The following is a 19,235-nucleotide window of genomic DNA, read 5'->3' on the forward strand; positions in this document are numbered from 1 at the left end:
GCGCTGCCACCCGCAGTCGGTACTCACCAGCAGACTCCCTGGGAGAAGAGAAGAGGAATGTAGCCCCAGAAGGAACTTCCTAAGGAAATGAAAGTGAGGAGAGAGGGCTGGCGTAGTGGTGCAGCTAGTTAGGCCACCTCCTGTGACACCGGCATCCTATATGAGTGCTGGTTCAAGTCCCAGCCGCTCCATTTCCAATCCCGCTCCCTCTAATGTCTAAAGCAGTGGAAGGTGGCCCAGATGTTTGGGCCCTTCCCAATCGTGGGAGTTCCAGGCTCTTGGCTTTGACCTCCTGTCTCAGCCCTGGCCATTATATCCATTTGGGGAGTAAACCAGCCGATGTAAGATCTCTCTCTCTAACTGCCTTTCAAATAAATTAATTTTAAAAAATGAAAAGAGGCAAAGAGGAAGTAATAAAAAGGGAAACAGGGGCTGGTGCACTTACAATCCCTTTTCTTTGTACGTCCAGGAGACTGGGTAGGCATAAATGCCTTCTTTTTTATTTTTTTATTTCTGACAGGCAGAGTTATAGACAGAGAGAGAGACAGAAAGAAAGGTCTTCCTTCGTTGGTTCACCCCCCAAAATGGCCACCACAGCTGGCACTGCGCCAATCTGAAGCCAGGAGCCAGGTGCTTCCTCCTGGTCTCCCATGGGGTGCAGGGGCCCAAGCACTTGGGCCATCCTCCACTGCCCTCCCGGGCCACAGCAGAGAGCTGGACTGGAAGAGGAGCAACTGGGACAGAGCCGGCACCCCCAACCAGGACTAGAACCTGGGGTGCCGGTGCCGCAGGCGGAAGATTAGCCTAGTGAGCTGCAGCGCTGGCACATAAATGCTTTCTTAAGATCCTCAGGTCGGAGACCTCGACTTTCATTTCTTGGACTGAACTCACTCATTTTTCACGGGTGAGTTCTAGTCCCTTGAGTTACAGTTGTCACGTTTCCATGATTGTCCTTGCTGCTGGACAAGCGCTTATCATGAACCTCAAGGCATCCTTAGGTTGCATGGTAGGTGCAGTTGTCCCTGAATGGACCCAACTGGGCATGCCTTGCCTTCCCATGGGGCTGTGTTTGCAGCCTGCCTGCCCTCGCACATTCTAGTGGGAGGTTTTACGCAGGAGACTCATTTGGACCCTTCTGTGGTTGTTGCTTAAGATTTACTTATTTATTTATTTGAAAGGCAGAATGTTAGGGAAAAAAATCCATCTGTTCATTCGCTCCTCAAATGACCACAGCCACTGAGTCTGGGACGGGCTGAAGCCAGGAGCCAGGAGCTTCATTCTGGTCTCCTACATGGGTGGCAGGGCCCGGCCATTTGAGCATCTTCTGCTGTCCTCCCATTTGCATTAACTGGAAGCTGAGTCAGAAATGGAGCAGCCAGGACACGAGTCAGCACTTTGCTAGGCGCCGTCAGTGTCGCAAGCAGTGGCTTGGTGTGCTGCAGTGCACCTCCAGTCCCCAGATTCCTCTTCCAAGAGTCGGGGCTGTGTGATGCATTTTCTTTGTTAATTGGCAGAACTGCTGGTCTGTCCCTACAGGGGCTATATCAAAGCATAGCAGTGTTGAGGTCGCCTTTGTAGTTCTCCTTTGAGGTCCCTAACCACTAGAAAGCTTTGATTGGCTTATTAGAAAACTCTCTTTAGTGCGTAAGAAGGGGAGGAGTAGATTAGGAAGAAGCTTGTATTTGTTTTTGTCTTTGTGTCATTTGGGCTCCAAAGTAGATCAAGCTTTAGTAATGTTTATAATTTCTAATTAAAAATAGAATATGTTCCAGAACACAAGATTGGAAGACAATCGCTAGACCTCCTAGATTGTCTGTTTCTTAGTTAGGTTCTTCTGATTAAAAGAACCTTGGCTGTCCCAGCAATCTTCTGAGAATAACACATAACATAGGATGTATGCTCTTTAATATATAGACTGTATGTTGGCTTTCTTTTTTCCTCTTTTCTTTTTTTTTAAGATTTATTTATTTATTTGAAAGAGTTACACAGAGAGAGGAGAGGCACAGAGAGGTCTTCCATCCAATGGTTCACTCCCCAATTGGCCGCAACGGCCGGAGCTGCACCGATCCGAAGCTAGGAACCAGGAGCTTCCTCTGGGTCTCCCACATGGGTGGGAGAACTTGGGCCATCTTCCACTGCTTTCCCAGGCCATAGTAAAGAGCTGGATCAGAAGTGAAGCAGCCAGTCTCGAACCAGCGCCCATATGGGATGCCGGCGCTTCAGGCCAGGGTGTTAACCCGGTGCGCCACAGCACTGGCCCCTTTTCCTGTTTTCTTATACTTTTAAAATCTTTATTTGGGCTCAAGGAACTATAAGATCAGAAATCTATACCTAGTAATGTCGATTTTTTTAAAGATTTATTTATTTTATTTGAAAGAGTTACACAGAGAGAGAAGGAGAGGCAGAGAGAGAGAGAGAGGTCTTCCATCTGCTGGTTCACTCCCCAGTTGGCCACAATGGCTGGAGCTATGTCAGTTCGAAGCCAGGAGCCAGGAGCTTCTTCCAGGTCTCCCATACAGGTGCAGGAGCCCAAGGTCTTGGGCCATCTTCCACTGTTTTCCCAGGCCATAGCAGAGAGCTGGATTGGAAGTGAAACAGCTGGAACTTGAACCGGCATCCGTATGGGATACCAACACTGCAGATGGCGGCTTTACCCGCTATGCCACAGCGCCGGCCCCTCTAGTAATATCGATTAATAGAGCAGGTTATGCCACTCCTTGTGAGCAGACAAGTCCAGCACCTGATTTACAAGACCAGTAGATATTAAGACCTGCTTCCCAGTGCACCTGTGGGAGTAGCTGGTCCCTTTAGAGGCACTCATTTAGGGCATCTGAAGGGAAACTGTGATGTTGTGGTTTCACTGTGAGTAAAAGTGTTTCTGAATCCAGCAGCAGACTGACTTATGGAAAACACTGTGGTTCATATTTTGCTTAGGGCCAGTGCAGGAAGTGCCAGAGCCCAGGAGATTCCATGAGGTCACTTGTGTGCTGCTATGAACAGAAGAGGGGGACAGAACCTGGGCACTGGGCGCTCAAATAGCCCTGTCAGGAAGAGTTTGGAACTTGGACTGATGACTTCCTGGGGCTAGCTTACGTCTCAACCATAAGCATGTGGTTTTCCGGCAGACAGCCGCTTGCAGCTCTATTTCTAGCAATTTTTGTCCTTGGAAAAAACACATGGAGGACCTGCTGAGCAATTTCATATCTAGTGTTGCTTTAATTCCATGAAGAACCCTGTAAAGGAGGTGGTAGTAGCTACATTTTATGGAAGAACAATTTAAAATTAAAAACAGTGGCTTGTTTATGGCCACTCTGTTCTTCAGTGTCAGAATTAGACTTAGAAATTTAGGCCGAGGTCTTTTGACTGCAAATGCAAAGCTGTTTAAGAGGATGCATTCAAACCCTTAGTGTTCTGCCCCGGCCCCCAGATTGTGTCTTTTCCACATCCAAAATGCACTCACTTTATCCTAGTAGCCCTAAAGTTTGTTTTGTTTTGTTTTTGTTTTTTAAAGATTTATTTATTTTACAGAGAGAGAAGGAGAGGTAGAGAGAGAGAGGTCTTCCATCTGCTGGTTCACTCCCCAGTTGGCTGCAACGGCCGGAGTTGTGCGCCAGTGCCCAGCCAGGAGCCAAGAGCTTTCTCTGGGTCTTCCCACGTGGGTGCAGGGGCCCAAGGACTTGGGCCATCTTCTACTGACTGCTTTCCCAGGCCACAGCAGAGAGCTGGATCAGAAGTGGAGCAGCCGGGACTTGAACCGGCCCCCATATGGATGCCGGCACTGCAGGCGGCGGCTTTACCCACTACACCACAGTGCCAGCCCCAGCCCTAAAGTTTTATGTGATGTCAGCACCAGCTCAAAAGCCTGAAGTCCAGAGTCTCACCTGCACCTGGTATAGCTGAGGCTCAAGACATGCCTGAGGCAAATTAGTCCAACCGTGAACATGTAAAACCAAATACATTATCTACTTCCAAAATACATAGGATAGACATTCCAGGAGAGAGAACAGATGACAGAAAGAAGTAGGCCGGTGCCGCAGCTCAATAGGCTAATCCTCCACCTGCGGCACCGGCACACCGGGTTCTAGTCCCGGTCGGGGCGCTGGATTCTGTCCCGGTTGCTCCTCTTCCTGTCCAGCTCTGTGCTGTGGCCTGGGAGTACAGTGGAGAATGGCCCAAGTCTTTGGGCCCTGCACCCGCATGGGAGACCAGGAGAAGCACCTGGCTCCTGGCTTCGGATCAGCGCGATGGTGAACCAATGGACAAGGAAGACCTTTCTCTCTGTCTCTCTCTCACTGTCCACTCTGCCTGTCGGAAGGAAGGAAGGGAGGGAGGGAGGGAGGAAGGAAGGAAGGAAGGACGGACGGACGGACAAGTCCCAGAGAAGTCAAAGCCCAAGAGAGGGCCAGGCATTGGTTCTAACAGTTTAGATTCTGTACCTCACTGTACCTGTACCCCACTCTGGAGTACCTGGTTCATCCCATGGCTCCAGCTTCCTGCTGTTGCAGATGCTAGGAAGCAAACAGCAGTGAGGGCTCAGAAATTGGCCCCTGCTGCCCACATAAGAAACCTGGACTGAGTCCCCGGCTCCTGGCCTCAGCCTCCTGGCCCCTGCCGCCCACATAAGAAACCTGAGTCCCCGGCTCCTGGCCTCAGCCTCCTGGCCATTGCAGGCATTTCGTGAGTGAACCAGCAGATGAAAGTGCTGTATCTTTCTTTCTTTCTCAAATTAAAACACACATGCACAAACAAATTCAACAGAGAAAACCACGTTAAATCTCAAGGCTGTGGGCTGGCACCGTGGCTCAATAGGCTAATCTTCCACCTGCGGCGCCGACACGCTGGATTCTAGTCCCAGTCGGGGCGCCGGATTCTGTCCTGGTTGCTCCTCTTCCAGGCCAGCTCTCTGCTGTGTCGCGGGAGTGCAGTGGAGGATGGCCCAAGTGCTTGGGCCCTGCACCTGCATGGGAGACCAGGAAGAAGCACCTGGCTCCTGGCTTCGGATCAGTGCGATGCACCGGCCGCAGCAGCCATTGGAGGGTGAACCAACGGCAAAAGGAAGACCTTTCTTTCTGTCTCTCTCTGTCTCACTGTCCACTCTGCCTGTCAAAAAAAATTTAAAAAAAAAAATCTCAAGGCTGTGAAAATAGTCTCCCAAGGCTGGCACTGTGGCATAGCAGGTAAAACCAATACCTGCAGCACAGCATCCCATAGGGGCACCAGTTTGAGCCCTGGCTTCTCCACTTCTGATCCAGCTCCCTGCTGATGTGCCTGGGAAAGCAGCAGAAGATAGTCAAAGTCCTTGGGCCCCTGCACCCATGTGGGAGACTAGGAAATGGCTTCTGGCTTTGGATCAGCCCAGCTCCAGTCGTAGCAGCCATTTAGGCAATAAACCAGCAGATGCAAGATCTCTGTGTCTCTCCCGCTCTCTCTGTAGCTCTGCCTTTCAGATAAATAAATCCCTTTTTTGAATAATTATTTCTGTTTAATAAAAGTGAAATACTCTCCCTCCCTTACTTCCTGGACACTGGTGCAGAAATTGGGCTACCAGGGCCTCCCACAGCTCTACTCCTATGGCTTTCCTGGGCTCTGCCTATGCTTCAGTTCTCACAGGTTGAAGTCTGTGTCTGTACCTCTGCCTGGGGCAGCTCCAATCCCAGATTTCTATTTGGCATTGTCTTATTGCAGGCTCTCTGTGGTGGGTCTGCCCCTGCAGTAAGTCTCTGCCTGTGCCCCAGGTTGTCCAAGGCACCCTTTGAGATGTAGGCGGAGGCCTCTGTGCCTCCATGACTGGTGCATCCATGTGCCTACAGCATCACATAGACACCACCAGGGTCTGTGACTCGTGTTCTCTGCAGTGGCAAGCTCAACGCGGGGCCCCTTGAACCACAGCTGGAGTGGCCGAGCAGTGCCGCTCAGGGATTCCAGGAGCAGAGTCCTGGGCAGCCCCAGGCAGTGAGCTTGCGGAGGAGCCCTGGGCCGTCGCCCAGACCCTTCCACCTTCCGGCCTGTGGTGCAGGGCAGCCGTGGGGCTCTCTGAAATGCTGTCAGGGCCTTTCCCAGCGTCTTGATGATCTCTCCCCAGCTCAGTCACACCCTTGGTGCCCTCTCCAGAGAATGTTCTTTCATTCTCTAACTCAGGACACGGCTGTGTTTTCCAAACCGTCTAGCTTTGCTTTCCTTTTGACTATGAATTCTGTCTTTGGGTCATTTCTCCCCTCTTTAAACTTCATGTAAGTGGCTAAAAGCAGCCATGCAGAAGCCTGAACACTTTGTTGAATAGATTTCTCTTCTACCACGTGTCCTAATTCTTTGTCCTTTTAAAAAAAATTTACCTATTTACTTGAGAGGCAGAGTTACAGAGAGAGGAAGAGATGGGTCTTCTATCTGCAGGTTCACTCCCCGAATGTCCACAATGGCCAGAGCTGGGCCAGTCCAAAGCCAGGAGCTTCCTCTGGGTCTCCCACACAGGTGCAAGGGCCCGATGACTTGGACCATCTTCTACTGACTGCTTCCCCAGGCCATCAGGGGGAAGCTGGATTGGAAGTGGAACAGCCAGGACTTGAACTGGCGTCCATATGGAATGCTGGCTCCGCAGGTGGATGCTTAACCGGCTGTGCCCCCTGATTCTTTGTTCTTACCTTCTGCATTCCATAAAGCCTTCGGGCATGGACACAGTCCAGCCAAGTTTATAGCATAGATGGCCTTCACTGTGGATTCCCATATCTTTCTCTCTGTTCCACCTGAGACCTCACGGGGTAGCTTTACCGTCCACATTCCTATCAGCTTCTGGTCACAACCACTTGCTTAACTCTAAGGAGTTCCTGATTGTCCCTGGTCACCTTGTCTTCTCCCAGACCCCCGTCTGACTTGCCCTTAGCGCCCCACTCCTGGCGACTCAGGCGTTTTCTGGTCTGCTCTTTGCATTCTCCAGCCGCTGCCCATGACCGATTGCAAAGCTGCTTCCATGTGTCGGGGTTGTTCTCAGCACAACTTTCTGTGCGTGTACCTGGAGCAGGTAATTTATAAGGACCAGGAGTTCAGGAGGCTGGGAAGCCGAGAGCACGGCGCCAGCACCTGCTGGTCTCCGGGTGGGGCCCTCCTGCCGGGCTGGATTGTGGGCAGGACTACAGAGCAAGCCAGCCAGAGAACTTCCTTCTGTGACAAAGCCTCTCCCACGATAAATCCCACATGGCCCAGTCGCCTCCCATCTAACTGTCTCGCCTCTCATATTCCATTAAGGTATGCTTCTGAGGATAAAGTTACAGCAGGTGGATTACTCGAACCACCCCCACCTCGCCTTAACAGAGAAACGTGGAGGCCATCCCTGTCTATGTAGACTGGGCTGGGGGCCATCACCACTCTTGCTGGGCCTTGGTTTCCCCAGTCTGGAACAGGGCTGACAGCACCTTTCCCTCCCTGCTAGGGGTGTGTGAGGTCAGAGCAGTGATGGGTTGGAAAGATTACTTGAAATGTGCTTTGTAAACGTGAGCCATTAGATTATTACTTTCACAAATGTTAACTTCGGCTGCATCAGATTTCTGGGCAGTTCTCACTCTGTTTTATTGGAAGAAATGTGGAATTTGGATTTTTAAACATAATATTTATAACAGCGATCTCTTGCCATATTACACATGGAACCCAAATCCTGGAATTTCCCAGCCGCCCCTGAAAGGTAATTCCAGTCAGGTGGACAGTTGCACTCAGCACAGTAGACGGAATCCTTGCTCCTTAAACCTGGCCACGTTTCCTAGTTGGTGTGTCACATTTTGCCCCTGCCAATAAACAGGTGTAATTGTGGATGTCCCATGTGACTTTCTCAAGCCTGCTTCCCCTCCTTCTTCCCCTCCCTTCCATAACTCGGACTTGTGTTTGGTGTTGGGTGTAGTTGCACAAGTCCCTGTTGGGACAAGGGTCTGAGCCCTGCAGCTCTCCTGCTCACGGGGCCTCCTTGTGGTATCTCTGGTTAACTGATGCTGGCACTAGGCCTTTGGGTAGCACTGGCCAGCTGCCCCCATATACCACACCAACGGCACTGCCCGGCTGCTTGCATATAGTTAAAGTTCCTCTGGCCCCGCGGGCCACGTACTGCTTGGAACTGGCATCAGCAAAGCAGGGTGTCACTGGTGACAGGCATTTCCACTCCAGAGGCCAGCCCGAGTAACCTGAGTGTGGTCCCTTCACAGGCTGGTGTAGGGCGGGGAAGGGGAGTTCTTCCGGGGGAGCAGTCTGCAGGGCTGCACAGCCAGTCCCCCTGAGCCGGCCTCATGCCTTCTCTGGTACTCACGGAGTCCTGAGATTTTGATTAATTTTGGTTATTCCTGTTCCTGAAGGCAACTTGTGAGAAGAGGTAAGGGTTACGAAATGAGAGGGGGCTCGTGGCTGTGCACTGCCGCGGGGACAGTTGTGGACCCAGGATGTCTAGTTTTAAGAAACGAACAGGTGCTGCCTGCCTGGCGGTATCTGGGAGGAACCCCGTCTGTCTCTCCCCCCACTAAGGGTAAGGGATCGTCATTGGAGCTGAGCTTCCTGGGTGGCAAAGGAGAGTAAGTGCCGTTCTCGCCGCGCCTGCACAGCATTGTCCCCAGCGCGCTTGGTGGGCCCTCTGCCCACGAGTGACCTGACACTTGCACCCTCAGATGTGTGACTTAATCGCCTCTTCCTTCTGTTTCCTCAGCATCAATAATAAGCTTCAGCAGCCGGAGGCAGCTGCCGGGGTGCTGGAGTATGCCATGAAACACTTCGGAGAGCTGGTGAGTGCCCCATCCCTTCTAGGAAACAAGAGGTAGCGACCTGGTTAGGGAGGCACTCAGCCATGACCTTGAGAAAGTTACCTTCCTCTTTTGTTGCCCCCAATTTGTAGTCTGTGACTGACTTACCTTGTGTCTTAAGGAAAGGAACCGACAGTGGCTCTCGGGACTCCATTTGCCCGCAGGCCCTAAGAGTAGAATTTAATCATCAGCCGTCACTGAGTCGCCAAGCTCAGACCAAGTGCCAAGCCCTTTGGAAAGTGCCGTACATACGTCATTGAATTCGGTCTCCACCACAAGTTATCCCATTGTACAGAGGAGGAGACTGAGCCCAGCAGGTTAAGCACCTGTCTGAGCCCACAGAGTGAATGTCAAAACCAAGACTTGAACCCAGGCAGTCTGAGGGCCCAGGCGTCTGGCCTGATCAGAGTTACCTCTGTGTCATCTGTGCCAGCGCTCATTGCGGTGGCCCACAGTTAGCACTCAGTGCAGACTCAGGAAAACATGACCATTCTACAGAAAAACTAGACGGGCATTGACACTGGTGTTGAGGGATTTTCTGTTTCTTCACTGCTCACGTAGCTGCTTCTCTGCTGTCGTGTTGCCCTGCCAATATGAAAATGTTTTATTATTATATTTGGTCATCAAATATGTAAAGCATCGACTCAGCCAGCTTAGCATGGAATCCTGGGAGGCCGGAAGCTCCGAGAGCATCTGTCTGAGGAGGAGCCTTTGATGCGGCGTGGAGGGCGCTCGCTCTGCACGGCCTTGATCAAGAGCCTGGGTGTGGGCAGGAAGGAATCGGGGACCACCCCCCAGGTTTCGATTGTCTTTCCCTTTGCCTCACACAAGCACTAGCAAATTGGACTGAAACCCTCAAGGGGGTCTTCTGCCATCTCTAGCGCATATTATCTGTAACCAGACCAAAGTAGCATCCGTCCAGAGGATGACGAAAGAGACCTGGGTCTCGTCTCACCCATCTTTGCCGCAGTCCCTGTTTGCAGAGGGAAGACAGTGGGCCAGCAGGGCCCGTGCGTCCCCCACCCAGAGCGCACTGTGCTCCTCTTTGCCGCCCTTGGAGCGCAGTGCCCAGCAAGTGCTGATCGCAGCAAGGACGCCGTGACATCTGGCGTTCAGGTGACCTGCCAGCAGATGGTTTGTGCTCAGAGCGCCAGCCTCAAATGAAGCGTCCTCCATCTTCAGGTCCTGAAGGTGGCCATTAGCTGCAGGGTTATTGCTAAGCCCGGGGTGGATTTTCTGTTATATTTAGGTAGCTGAATCATATTAAGCTTGACAATGGTTTGCTTTTGTCTTGGCAGAGCCTGCGCTTTCTCAGCACAATTTATGTAACAGCAATCGCATTAGAATTTTGTGTGATTCATTGCCTAAACCTTATAGTTTCTGCAACCTATTGCAATTCAAAACACCCTGACCTCTGCGTGACCTGCTCCACGGGCTGCCCCTGCTTTCTGCATGTTCACACAGACACGTTAGTCACTCGCCGCTTTCTTTTCCACCGGTGCAGAAATCCCGAGTGGGACATTTACCACTGCCGCTTTCTCATTCAAGGGACTGTGATGTTACACTGCCTCTGTAGTCTCTTCTCGTAGCTTGCGTTCATGTTTCGGCGTGAGAGAGAGGCATTATTCTGAACAGACTTGGAGGATGAAGCTCAGAGAGTGTCCCTTCCAGGGGACCAGATAAGACTGCGGCTGTGTTGACAGAGTCCACTGGCATGGGGGTTGGGGGGAGGGGCTGCCACAGCAGCACACTCCATGCGGGGGCAGCAGAGGGCCTGGCTCTCCGGAAGTGAGACGGGGTGAGGGCAGTGGGTGCGAGCTGACTAGAATGTGATTGCCCTCCCGACAGGTTCCAGAAGAAGGTTCTTTTTGAGGCGGCTCAGCAGAGTCGCTGTTAGTGTGTGTGCTAGAGCAGCATCAGTGTTATTTGGAAAGATTAGGAGGGCAATGGGAGACATTAATGTGGGCCCTGCATTGTATCACACAAATTCCACTGTGGAATCGTATTGTTAAAGAAATCCCTGGAGAGCTATACCCTGGCCTGCTAGGGAAACAGTCGTTTACTGAACTGATGAAGAAGAAGCCCAGAAGTCGAGCTGAGGTGGAGGGCAGATGGAGGGCAGACAGCACATAAAATAGCCTCCCAATAATTTTAAGAGCCGTAGTCTGTAACTTCAAGACTGCAGTTCCTCTGACTCACGTGGACAACACTCAGTCCCAGCGTGGCGCCCCCGCCTCCAGCTGCCCAGGGCAATGGAATCCCTCCTTTGGCCCTGACGCAGGTAGAACTGCCAAGCACTGTGAGAGGGAACACTGGACAGGAGACTGTAGAAGAAGGGTGGGAAGGGTTTCCAATCTTAAGTGCTAGTGTTATATTGTAAATTCTTCTTTCCTGCATTTTTAGCCTTAAGAAACAGAGGATCAAGAGCTTTGAAAGAGTGAGTTGTTTTCCTCCAGCAGGGATGCAGATGTGGCTTGGTTCCTACACCTGCCCCAGCAGAAAAGCAGCAGCCATCCCTGCCACGTGGCTGGTGACGCCTGGGCCTGGGCAGGAAGGGTTGGGGAGGAGCGCAGCCACATCTGCTCGCTGCCCCAGGGTCCTGCGGCCGCGTGCCAAGGAGCCCGCTCGCCGCCCTCAGTTTCAGACAGGCTCAGCTTCCTCCCCATCCACGCCACCTCCTGCGACAGGTGCAGTGACTGCATACAGCACGGCGCCTTAGGAAGGAGCGTGTGGAGGTAGACAGTGCCCCTCGTTCTCTGTGCCTCACAGCGGTCCTTTCTCTCCCACCGGGCAGGAGATCCAGGCCACGTGGTATGAGAAGCTGCACGAGTGGGAGGACGCCCTCGTGGCCTATGACAAGAAAATGGACACCAACAAGGATGACCCTGAGCTGATGCTGGGCCGCATGCGCTGTCTGGAGGCCCTGGGGGAATGGTGAGCTTCCCACGGCAGAGCCCCGCCTCACTCTCGTGGCGTTGGCTGGATGTGTCCCCAGAAATCCTCTATCACTTTGGTGTTTTTATCTCTCTTCCGTCTTAGCTGCTATATAGTGTTTTTTTTAAACTTAATGCCATAGGGCAGGATAGCATGGGCCTGCACCCACTCCTTCCACCTGCTTCCTCGACCTTGGCTGGTGTGAAAGTCTCACATTTGTGTCCTGCTGCCTTGTCTCCTTGTAGCTCTTGCCATGCTTTCAGGAAAAGGGGACAGTGAGTGCCCTCTTGAGGTGCTTCACCTTGCTAAATGCTTTCTGTGTGCTCAGCGCCAGGCCGGACTGCAGGGATACAGAAGAGCCCAGAACGGTCCTTACTGTGAGGCTGTTGGGACAAGCACACACACCGATAGTGCTCAGAGCCGGGGGTCGTTGACAGTGGTAGGTGCGGACTGCTTTGGGAGCCTGCAGGAGAGAGTAGAGTGGCTGTGTGGTGCTCCTTGAAGGCGGGGCTGGGAATTAGGAAGTAGGTATGGGAGGAGGGGGTAGATGTCCAGGGGGGCAGTGGTAAGTCCTCTGACAACGCTGGGCGTGGTCTGGGGTTGGAGAGGATCAGGCAGTGTTGAAGGCAGGTGATCTCCATTCCGTTTCCAGTATCAAGTGCAATATTTAAAAAGTATTTGGAGCAACACGCTGCTCCACCATTGTTAGGTGGTTTTACATGACCCGGACAAAACCCTGCGTACCTCCCTGTAGTGCATTATCCCAGTCTCTCTTGAACCTGCTGCTGTGTGTCCCCTCTTCACTCAGTGGATCAGTAACCGTGGGCTTCCTTGTTACTGACGTCTGGTCCAGGCCCCGGAGACACGGCAGTGAAGGAGACAGACACAGCCCCTGCCCTTACAAGGCAGATGGCAGGCTGTTGCAGCAGAGCCCTCAACGGTAATGAAGGAGACGCCCTGGGCTGTGGCTGATAAAAGGCTCACTAATCCAGGCTTGGAAGGCTTCCAGATGGAAGGGGAATGTAACTGGACTATGTAGTGAGGAGCTTGGTGTGTTCATCTTGGCTGAAGGGCCTGGTGTGGTTTGGAAAGAGGTAACCAGGGGGCAACAGGACAGGCAGGGGCTTGCAGACCTTGTTCGAAGTTCAGACTTCCACTCAAGGCCGCTGGGAGCCACTAAAGGTGTTTGGAGAGGCATCCTGGTTGGGTCTGCAATTATGAAGAGAATCCTTCAAGAGCAAATGAGTGAGTAGATTGAAGGGTAGCCAGAAGTGTGCTGGCCAGACCAGACCAGATCAGACCAGGGAGGCAGGATGGTGGTGAAGAGGGAGCACAGTGTGGCTCGAGAGAGGCGACTGCATCCAGAGAGGCTGAGGGGGCTGCACTGAGGAGATCTGGACGTCCTTAGCGGTGCACAGCTGGAGCTTCCGACCTGCAGTGCGGCAGGAGCTCCCAGGCCCTCTCGGGGCCACACCGAGCCTGAGGTCCCTGAGGCCAGTCCTGCAGGCTGCCCTGTGGCTGGTGTGCATGTGGTGCCTCTGTCCCCAGAGGCTAGTTAAAGAAAAAAATTCCCCACATTTGTTTCCCATTTTCTGAAAAAGTAATGGGCGCGTGGTAGGAAATGCCACAAGACAGTGCAGCGATGGAGCTGTGGAGTCCCAGTCCTGCCCCGTCCCCCACGTCATCCAGAGCCCAGGCTCCGGGACCAGGCCCTGGTGAAGGCTTCCGGGGCACCCTAAGGGGCACAGGGGAAGAAAAGCACCTTTTCCTCTGCCTGGCTTGGGTTCATGACTGTGGCCCAATAACAAGAGATGGATCAATGAGACAAGCCTAAAAGGCATTTATTAAAGTTTTACATGGTGTGAGAGCCTTCAGGAAATGAGGACCCAAGGGGAAGAAATGTTTTCTCGTGGTGGCTCAGTAAAGAATACGCAGTCATGGAGAAGTAGGGTAGGGCAAAGATGCCGGGATCCTGTGGTGATGGGAGAGCCTGTAAGGCCAGTGTGCTGGTTCTTCCCTGGGTCCCTGTGCGCTCCAGGTCTAGGGCGGGCTCCTGGGACACAAGGGTCTTGGGCCTGCCTCAAGGGAAGAACAGGGTACCTTTGCTAGGTGTTGTTTCCTGCTTTGGGGAGAAGGGGAGGGGAAGCGCAGGATGACCTTGCTGCTGCCTTCTCAAAACACTCAGTTTGCCAAGGTGCCGTCTTGGGGGTGATGCGTCCTAAGCTCCTGTGACCAGCGTATGTATTGATGATGATGGGTTGTTCATACCGTTTTGCGCCTTGTTTGTTCACATCACAAGACCAGGCCGCTGCTCCACTGTCATCACCCATAGAGCTACTGCCTCCTCATTATTATTCATTTTTTAAGACTTATTTACTTGAAAGGCAGTTAGAGAGAGAGAGAGAGCTCCCATTTGCCAGATCACTGCCCAAATGGCTGCAACAGATTCGGATGTGCCAGGCTAAAGCCAGGAGCCCAGACTCTATCTGGGTCTCCCACGTGGGTGGCGGTGGTCCATGTACTTGGACCATTTTCCACTGTCTTCCCAGATGTATTAGCAGGGAGCCAGACTGGAAACGGAGCAGCTGGGACTCAAACCAGTGGTTTGGTATGGGATCTGGCATTACAGGCAGAGGTTTAATCTGTTGTGCCACAATGCCGGCCGTTGCCCATTTTTAATAGCCGCATGATATTCCACCATCTTGATAAACCTAGTCTATTTAATATTGGCAATTTGTGTTTAGAAATTTTATAATGCTGGTACCCTGTATGGGCGCTGGTTCATGTCCCGGCTGCTCCACTTCCAATCCAGCTCTCTGCTGTGGCCTTTTAAAAAATTTCTATATTGGGACCAGTGTTGTAGCGTACAGGTTAAGCCTCTGCCTTCGATTCCGACATCCCGTATGAGTGCCAGTTCAAGACCTGCCTGCTTCACTTCCAATCCAGCTCCCTGCTGATGTGCCTGGGAAAGCAGGGGATGACAGCCCTGGTGCTTAGGCTCCTGCATCCAAGGAGAAGCTCAAGGCTCCAGGCTTCCAGCCTGGCCCCCAGCCCCAGCCATTGCTGCCATTTGGGGAGTAAATCAGTGGATGGAAGATCTCTCTCTCTCTCTCTCTAGCTCTCTCTGTAACTGTCTTTCAAATAAATCTTAAAAAAAAATCTTAAATAAATCTTAAAAAAAAGAAGCTTTATACATTAACAAATTTCAAGAGTACTACTGGGCAGTCTCAGAAGAAGGCTTCTGAAAGAATGATCTTTGCCACGTTCAGCTTTCTGCACCTAGTTACAGATGGTCTTTTGGCAAACTGATTGCTACTTTCACTTTCTAATATTTACTACATTCCCAAGATAGAAGATGATGGAAGGTATTGTTTAAAAATCGAATGTCGGGCCGGCGCCACGGCTCAATAGGCTAATCCTCCACCTAGCAGCGCCGGCACACTGGGTTTTAGTCCCAGTAGGGGTGCCGGATTCTGTCCCGGTTGCTCCTCTTCCAGGCCAGCTCTCTGCTGTGGCCCGGGAGTGCAGTGGAGGATGGCCCAAGTCCTTGGGTCCTGCACCCCATGGGAGACCAGGAGAAGCACCTGGCTCCTGCCATCGGATCAGCGTGATGCGCCAGCTGCAGCGTGCTGGCAGCGGCGGCCATTGGAGGGTGAACCAACAGCAAAGGAAGACCTTTCTCTCTGTCTCTCTCTCTCACTGTCCACTCTGCCTGTAAAAAAAAAAAAAAAACTAATATCGAATTCAGCCTTAGGCTTTGGCTCACATACACATATATAGTCTAAAGTCTTTGAAACTGGCTTAGCTGTCTCATTTGATCATTTGAAAGTTACTCTTATGAATTAACATTACATATTCATTCACCTCGATAGATTGGGGAAGCATATCCAATTCAGTCTGCTTCATGTATGCAACTAAAGCTTATGTTTCCACGTCTATCAAGTATCTGAAAATGCTGTCCAGCAAGGAAGCCACTTGCCACAAATGGCTGTTTCTAAACTAAAGATTTAGTTCCTCAGTTGCACTGGCCGTGTATTAGGTCACGTTAGCAGCATGGGGTCGGGTTGCTGTGTTGGACAGTCAACAGAGAACATTTCCATCGTCGTAGAAAGTTCTTCAGGACAGCACTGATCAAAAGCAACAGAAAAGTGTGTTGACAAGACATAGCCGCATTTTATCCTAAAACAGCGTGTTCTGCTTTCAAATTGGGTACCATACAGCCATCCATATCTTGTTAAGAGAAAGATAAAATAAGATACTAGTGTTCTTAACATTGAGCTCCAGGGCTGGCGCTGTGGCACAACGAGCTAAGCCACTGCCTGCAGTGCCAGCATCCCACATGACCATCCAGGCTCGGCTGCTCCACTTTCCATCCAGCTCCCTGCTAATGGCCTGGGAAAGCAGCAGAGGACAGTGGCCCAAGTGCTTGGGCCTCTCCACCCACATAGGAGACCCATATAGAGCTCCTAACTCCTGGGTTCAGCCTGGGCAGAACCTGTGGCTGTTTGGAGAGTGAACTAGCAGATGGAAAATCTTTCTCTCTCTCTCTCTCTCTCTCTCTTTCTCTCTTCTCTCTCCACCCCTCTCTTCAGATAAATAAATGCATCTTAAAAAAAAAGAGTCCGTGTCCCACAAAAAAAAATTCAACTCCAGTTAGTTCCTGCAGTGCTGTCCTGTCTACCTGTTGTCTGTGGATTTATATGTAACTCTGCCAGCCTGGCTGCAGCCCGCTTCTTCAGTTCACTTCTCAGTGAGCTGTCTCAATCAGCTCTGGCCAAGCTGTTCTCTCCTCTGCAAACCCTGCCTGCATTCCCTTGGTTCCCTGAATTGTCTTCCTCTTCTCCTTTTTCTGCTATTTGAAATTCTCCCACCATTTCTTTTTCCTTGAAACCGTTCCTGGTCCTGTCCCCTTCCAGCTGTTTCTGTTTGTTTTTTGAGAGGCAGAGAGAGTAAGAAAACCGCTCTCTGGCCAGGTTGGAAGGGACAGCTTCGAGCACTGGAGGAGACTGGAGATGCGCTCGTGGAAGTGAGACAGCTTGCTTGAGGTCTGCCCAGAGCAGAGTGACACAGGCCTCCCAGCGCTGCACTGCTCGGTCCCGTATCCCTGCAGTCTCTTGGGTTCTTTCCAGTTTTATCATCACCTGCAAAGTGCAGGTGGTCAGGGATGCTGACCCAGGGACTTAAGAATGCAGGGGAAGACTAAGAGGTTTTGAAAGAAGAGAAAAGCAGACGGTATGCGGTTTTCTGATACGGTTTATTCAGCCAGTTCTGTTTAGGGTGCAATTTCTGCACTTCTTCTGCTTTGAGTGCACGTCCTGAAGATGCCAGAGGTGGTGTCAGGAGTGATCTGAGTTACCAGTGAGCTGAGACGCCCTCCCTCCCCCACGCTGCTCTGCTCCCCAGGCCCACAGCACACACAGCCACACCTGTAGCCGGTGCCCTGCTCACGCTGCTCCTGACAGCCTCTGCTCTTTCAGAGCAGATCTTGGGAAGAGATCACAAAGTTTCTGAGTAAGCCTTTCGCTGCAGTGGGTGGGAGAGGCAGGCCCAGGGGGTGGCCTTTGCCTGTCCTCAAGAGGGGGTCGGAGCACCCAGCCCAGCTGTTCCCAAGAGTCTGGTAGTTTTGTTTGATTTGGCCGCCCCTTCTCCTGCCCTTGAGAGCTCGGACTCGGGCGTTCTGCAGGCTCTGAGGGCTGTTCACTGCTGCCTGCTCTGCCCCTCGGGTACAGGTCGTGCACTGTAATCGCTGAGCTTGCTCCGACCTGCCCCTGCCAGGGGCAGCTAAACCCCAGAGCCGCGGCACAGAAGCGGGTGGCGCTGCCTTGCCTGTGCTCCCCAGCTGGAAGTGTCTGGATTCTAGGGTCAGAAGGGCCAGTGGAGATCACAGAGCTTTCTCTCCTACCTCCAGGCAGGACCCCAACAAAAGATGCTTAGAAAATGAACGGCCTCTATGCTTTTTCTTTTGTTTCCATTCATTGAGAAGTGGGACGTGGGAGGGTAGCAGTTTCGGCCAGTGGTAGGAGCTCCCTGCTCTGCTGTCTGTCCTGGGGTCTCCAAGGCACCACTCCCAGCTTACAGCTCAGAGCCCCACCCACATGCACCTACATGTCTGTGGGCACAACCCCTGTAGGGCCTTGTTCCTGTACAGCGTGACTTCCTGTTAGCCTGAAACCGTCTGTACTTTCAGAGCCACTTCTCATACTATAGTTTCAGCCCCAAATGGAAGTCCAGATGTGTCTCCTCAGATTGCTTTCTCTGTAGACTTGCCAGCAGGAAAGAGCTCAGGGCTCATTGGCATAGGAGAGAAGCTATTTAATATTTATGAAGGGGCCAGATGTTCACAGCATTTCACTTCACATAAAGTTAGATGTCGTCCTTATTCATGATACACTCACTCAGAGACAGACTATAGGCACCAAGCCACAGAAGCCACAAGTAGCTCAATTGCTTTTTTATTATTATTTTGTAAGGTTTATTCATTTATTTGAAAGTCAGAGTTACACAGAAAAAGGCGAGGCAGAGAGAGTCTTCCACCTGCTGGTTCATTCCCCAACTGACTACAACAGCCGGAGCTGTGCCAATCTGGAGCCAGGAGCCTCCGCTGGGTCTCCCACGCGAGTGCAGGGGCCCAAGGATTCGGGCCATCTTCTACTGCTTTCCCAGGCCATAGCTGAGAGCTGGATTGGAAGTGGAGTGGCCAGGACTCAAACTGGCGCCCACATGGGATGCCGGTATTGCGGGCAGTGGCATTGCCTGCTATGCCCCAGCGCCAGCCTTGCTTATTTTATTATAAGACCGCTAGAATGTGTTCTCTAAAGGCTCCCAGCGTGAGGGTAGGCCCCTAACGCCAGTTCCCCCATGGTGCTCAGCTGACTCCAGGGGCTGGAGAGGAAGACTGGCAGGTCATGGTAATGGTCTCAGTTAACCGGATAAGACTTGTGTTCCTCCAGGGGACAGCTCCACCAGCAGTGCTGTGAAAAGTGGACCTTGGTGAATGATGAAACCCAAGCCAAGATGGCCCGGATGGCTGCTGCAGCTGCATGGGGCCTAGGTAAGGCTCCCGCCCAGGCACCGCAGTCAGGGTGGGGGAGGGAGGCTGGGGCCGGCACCTGCAGGGCGATGTCAGGTCTACACACGCGGAAAAGCCGTCTGTGTCCACCCTGGGCTTCCCGCCTCGTGATTTCTGCTGACTTGTTAGATGTGGATGAAAACGGAAACTTCGTGGAGAGGCCGAGGAAAGCAGTGAGCAAGCATCAAAATGAAGACGTAGTGGGTGAGGGAAACACACAGGACACTGCTGACACCAGACGTGGGGCATTTTCCCACGCACCAAGCACCAGGCATCAACCGCATGTCCTGTCACTCACTTCTGACACTCCCTACCTGGAAATAGCGTGAGACCCCACAGGGCAAGGGCCAGGTCCCACAAGCCTGCTACTTCAGACGCCAGGCCTAGTCCAAGGTTGTCTTGTGCCTCTGACTCACCTGCTATCAATCCCTTCCCACAACCCCCGCCTCAGGTTCTGTAACGTC

At 52.1% G+C, this 19,235-nt stretch overlaps 1 protein-coding gene across 2 annotated transcripts in view; it reads left to right on the top strand.

Annotated features, from left to right (window-relative positions):
• MTOR (mechanistic target of rapamycin kinase) overlaps positions 1-19,235 on the top strand; it is a 133,305-nt gene that overhangs the window by 76,414 nt on the left and 37,656 nt on the right. For both annotated transcript variants that reach the window (XM_008251668.5, XM_002723353.6), the window contains exons 29-31: positions 8,675-8,750; positions 11,563-11,702; positions 18,653-18,753. In XM_008251668.5, coding sequence (XP_008249890.1) covers positions 8,675-8,750; positions 11,563-11,702; positions 18,653-18,753 — 317 coding nt within the window. The remainder of the gene's footprint in view (positions 1-8,674; positions 8,751-11,562; positions 11,703-18,652; positions 18,754-19,235) is intronic.

The sequence above is a fragment of the Oryctolagus cuniculus genome, chromosome 7, assembly GCF_051225735.1.
Source record: "Oryctolagus cuniculus isolate XC-2025 breed Fujian yellow rabbit chromosome 7, ASM5122573v1, whole genome shotgun sequence".
NCBI lineage: Eukaryota > Metazoa > Chordata > Mammalia > Lagomorpha > Leporidae > Oryctolagus > Oryctolagus cuniculus.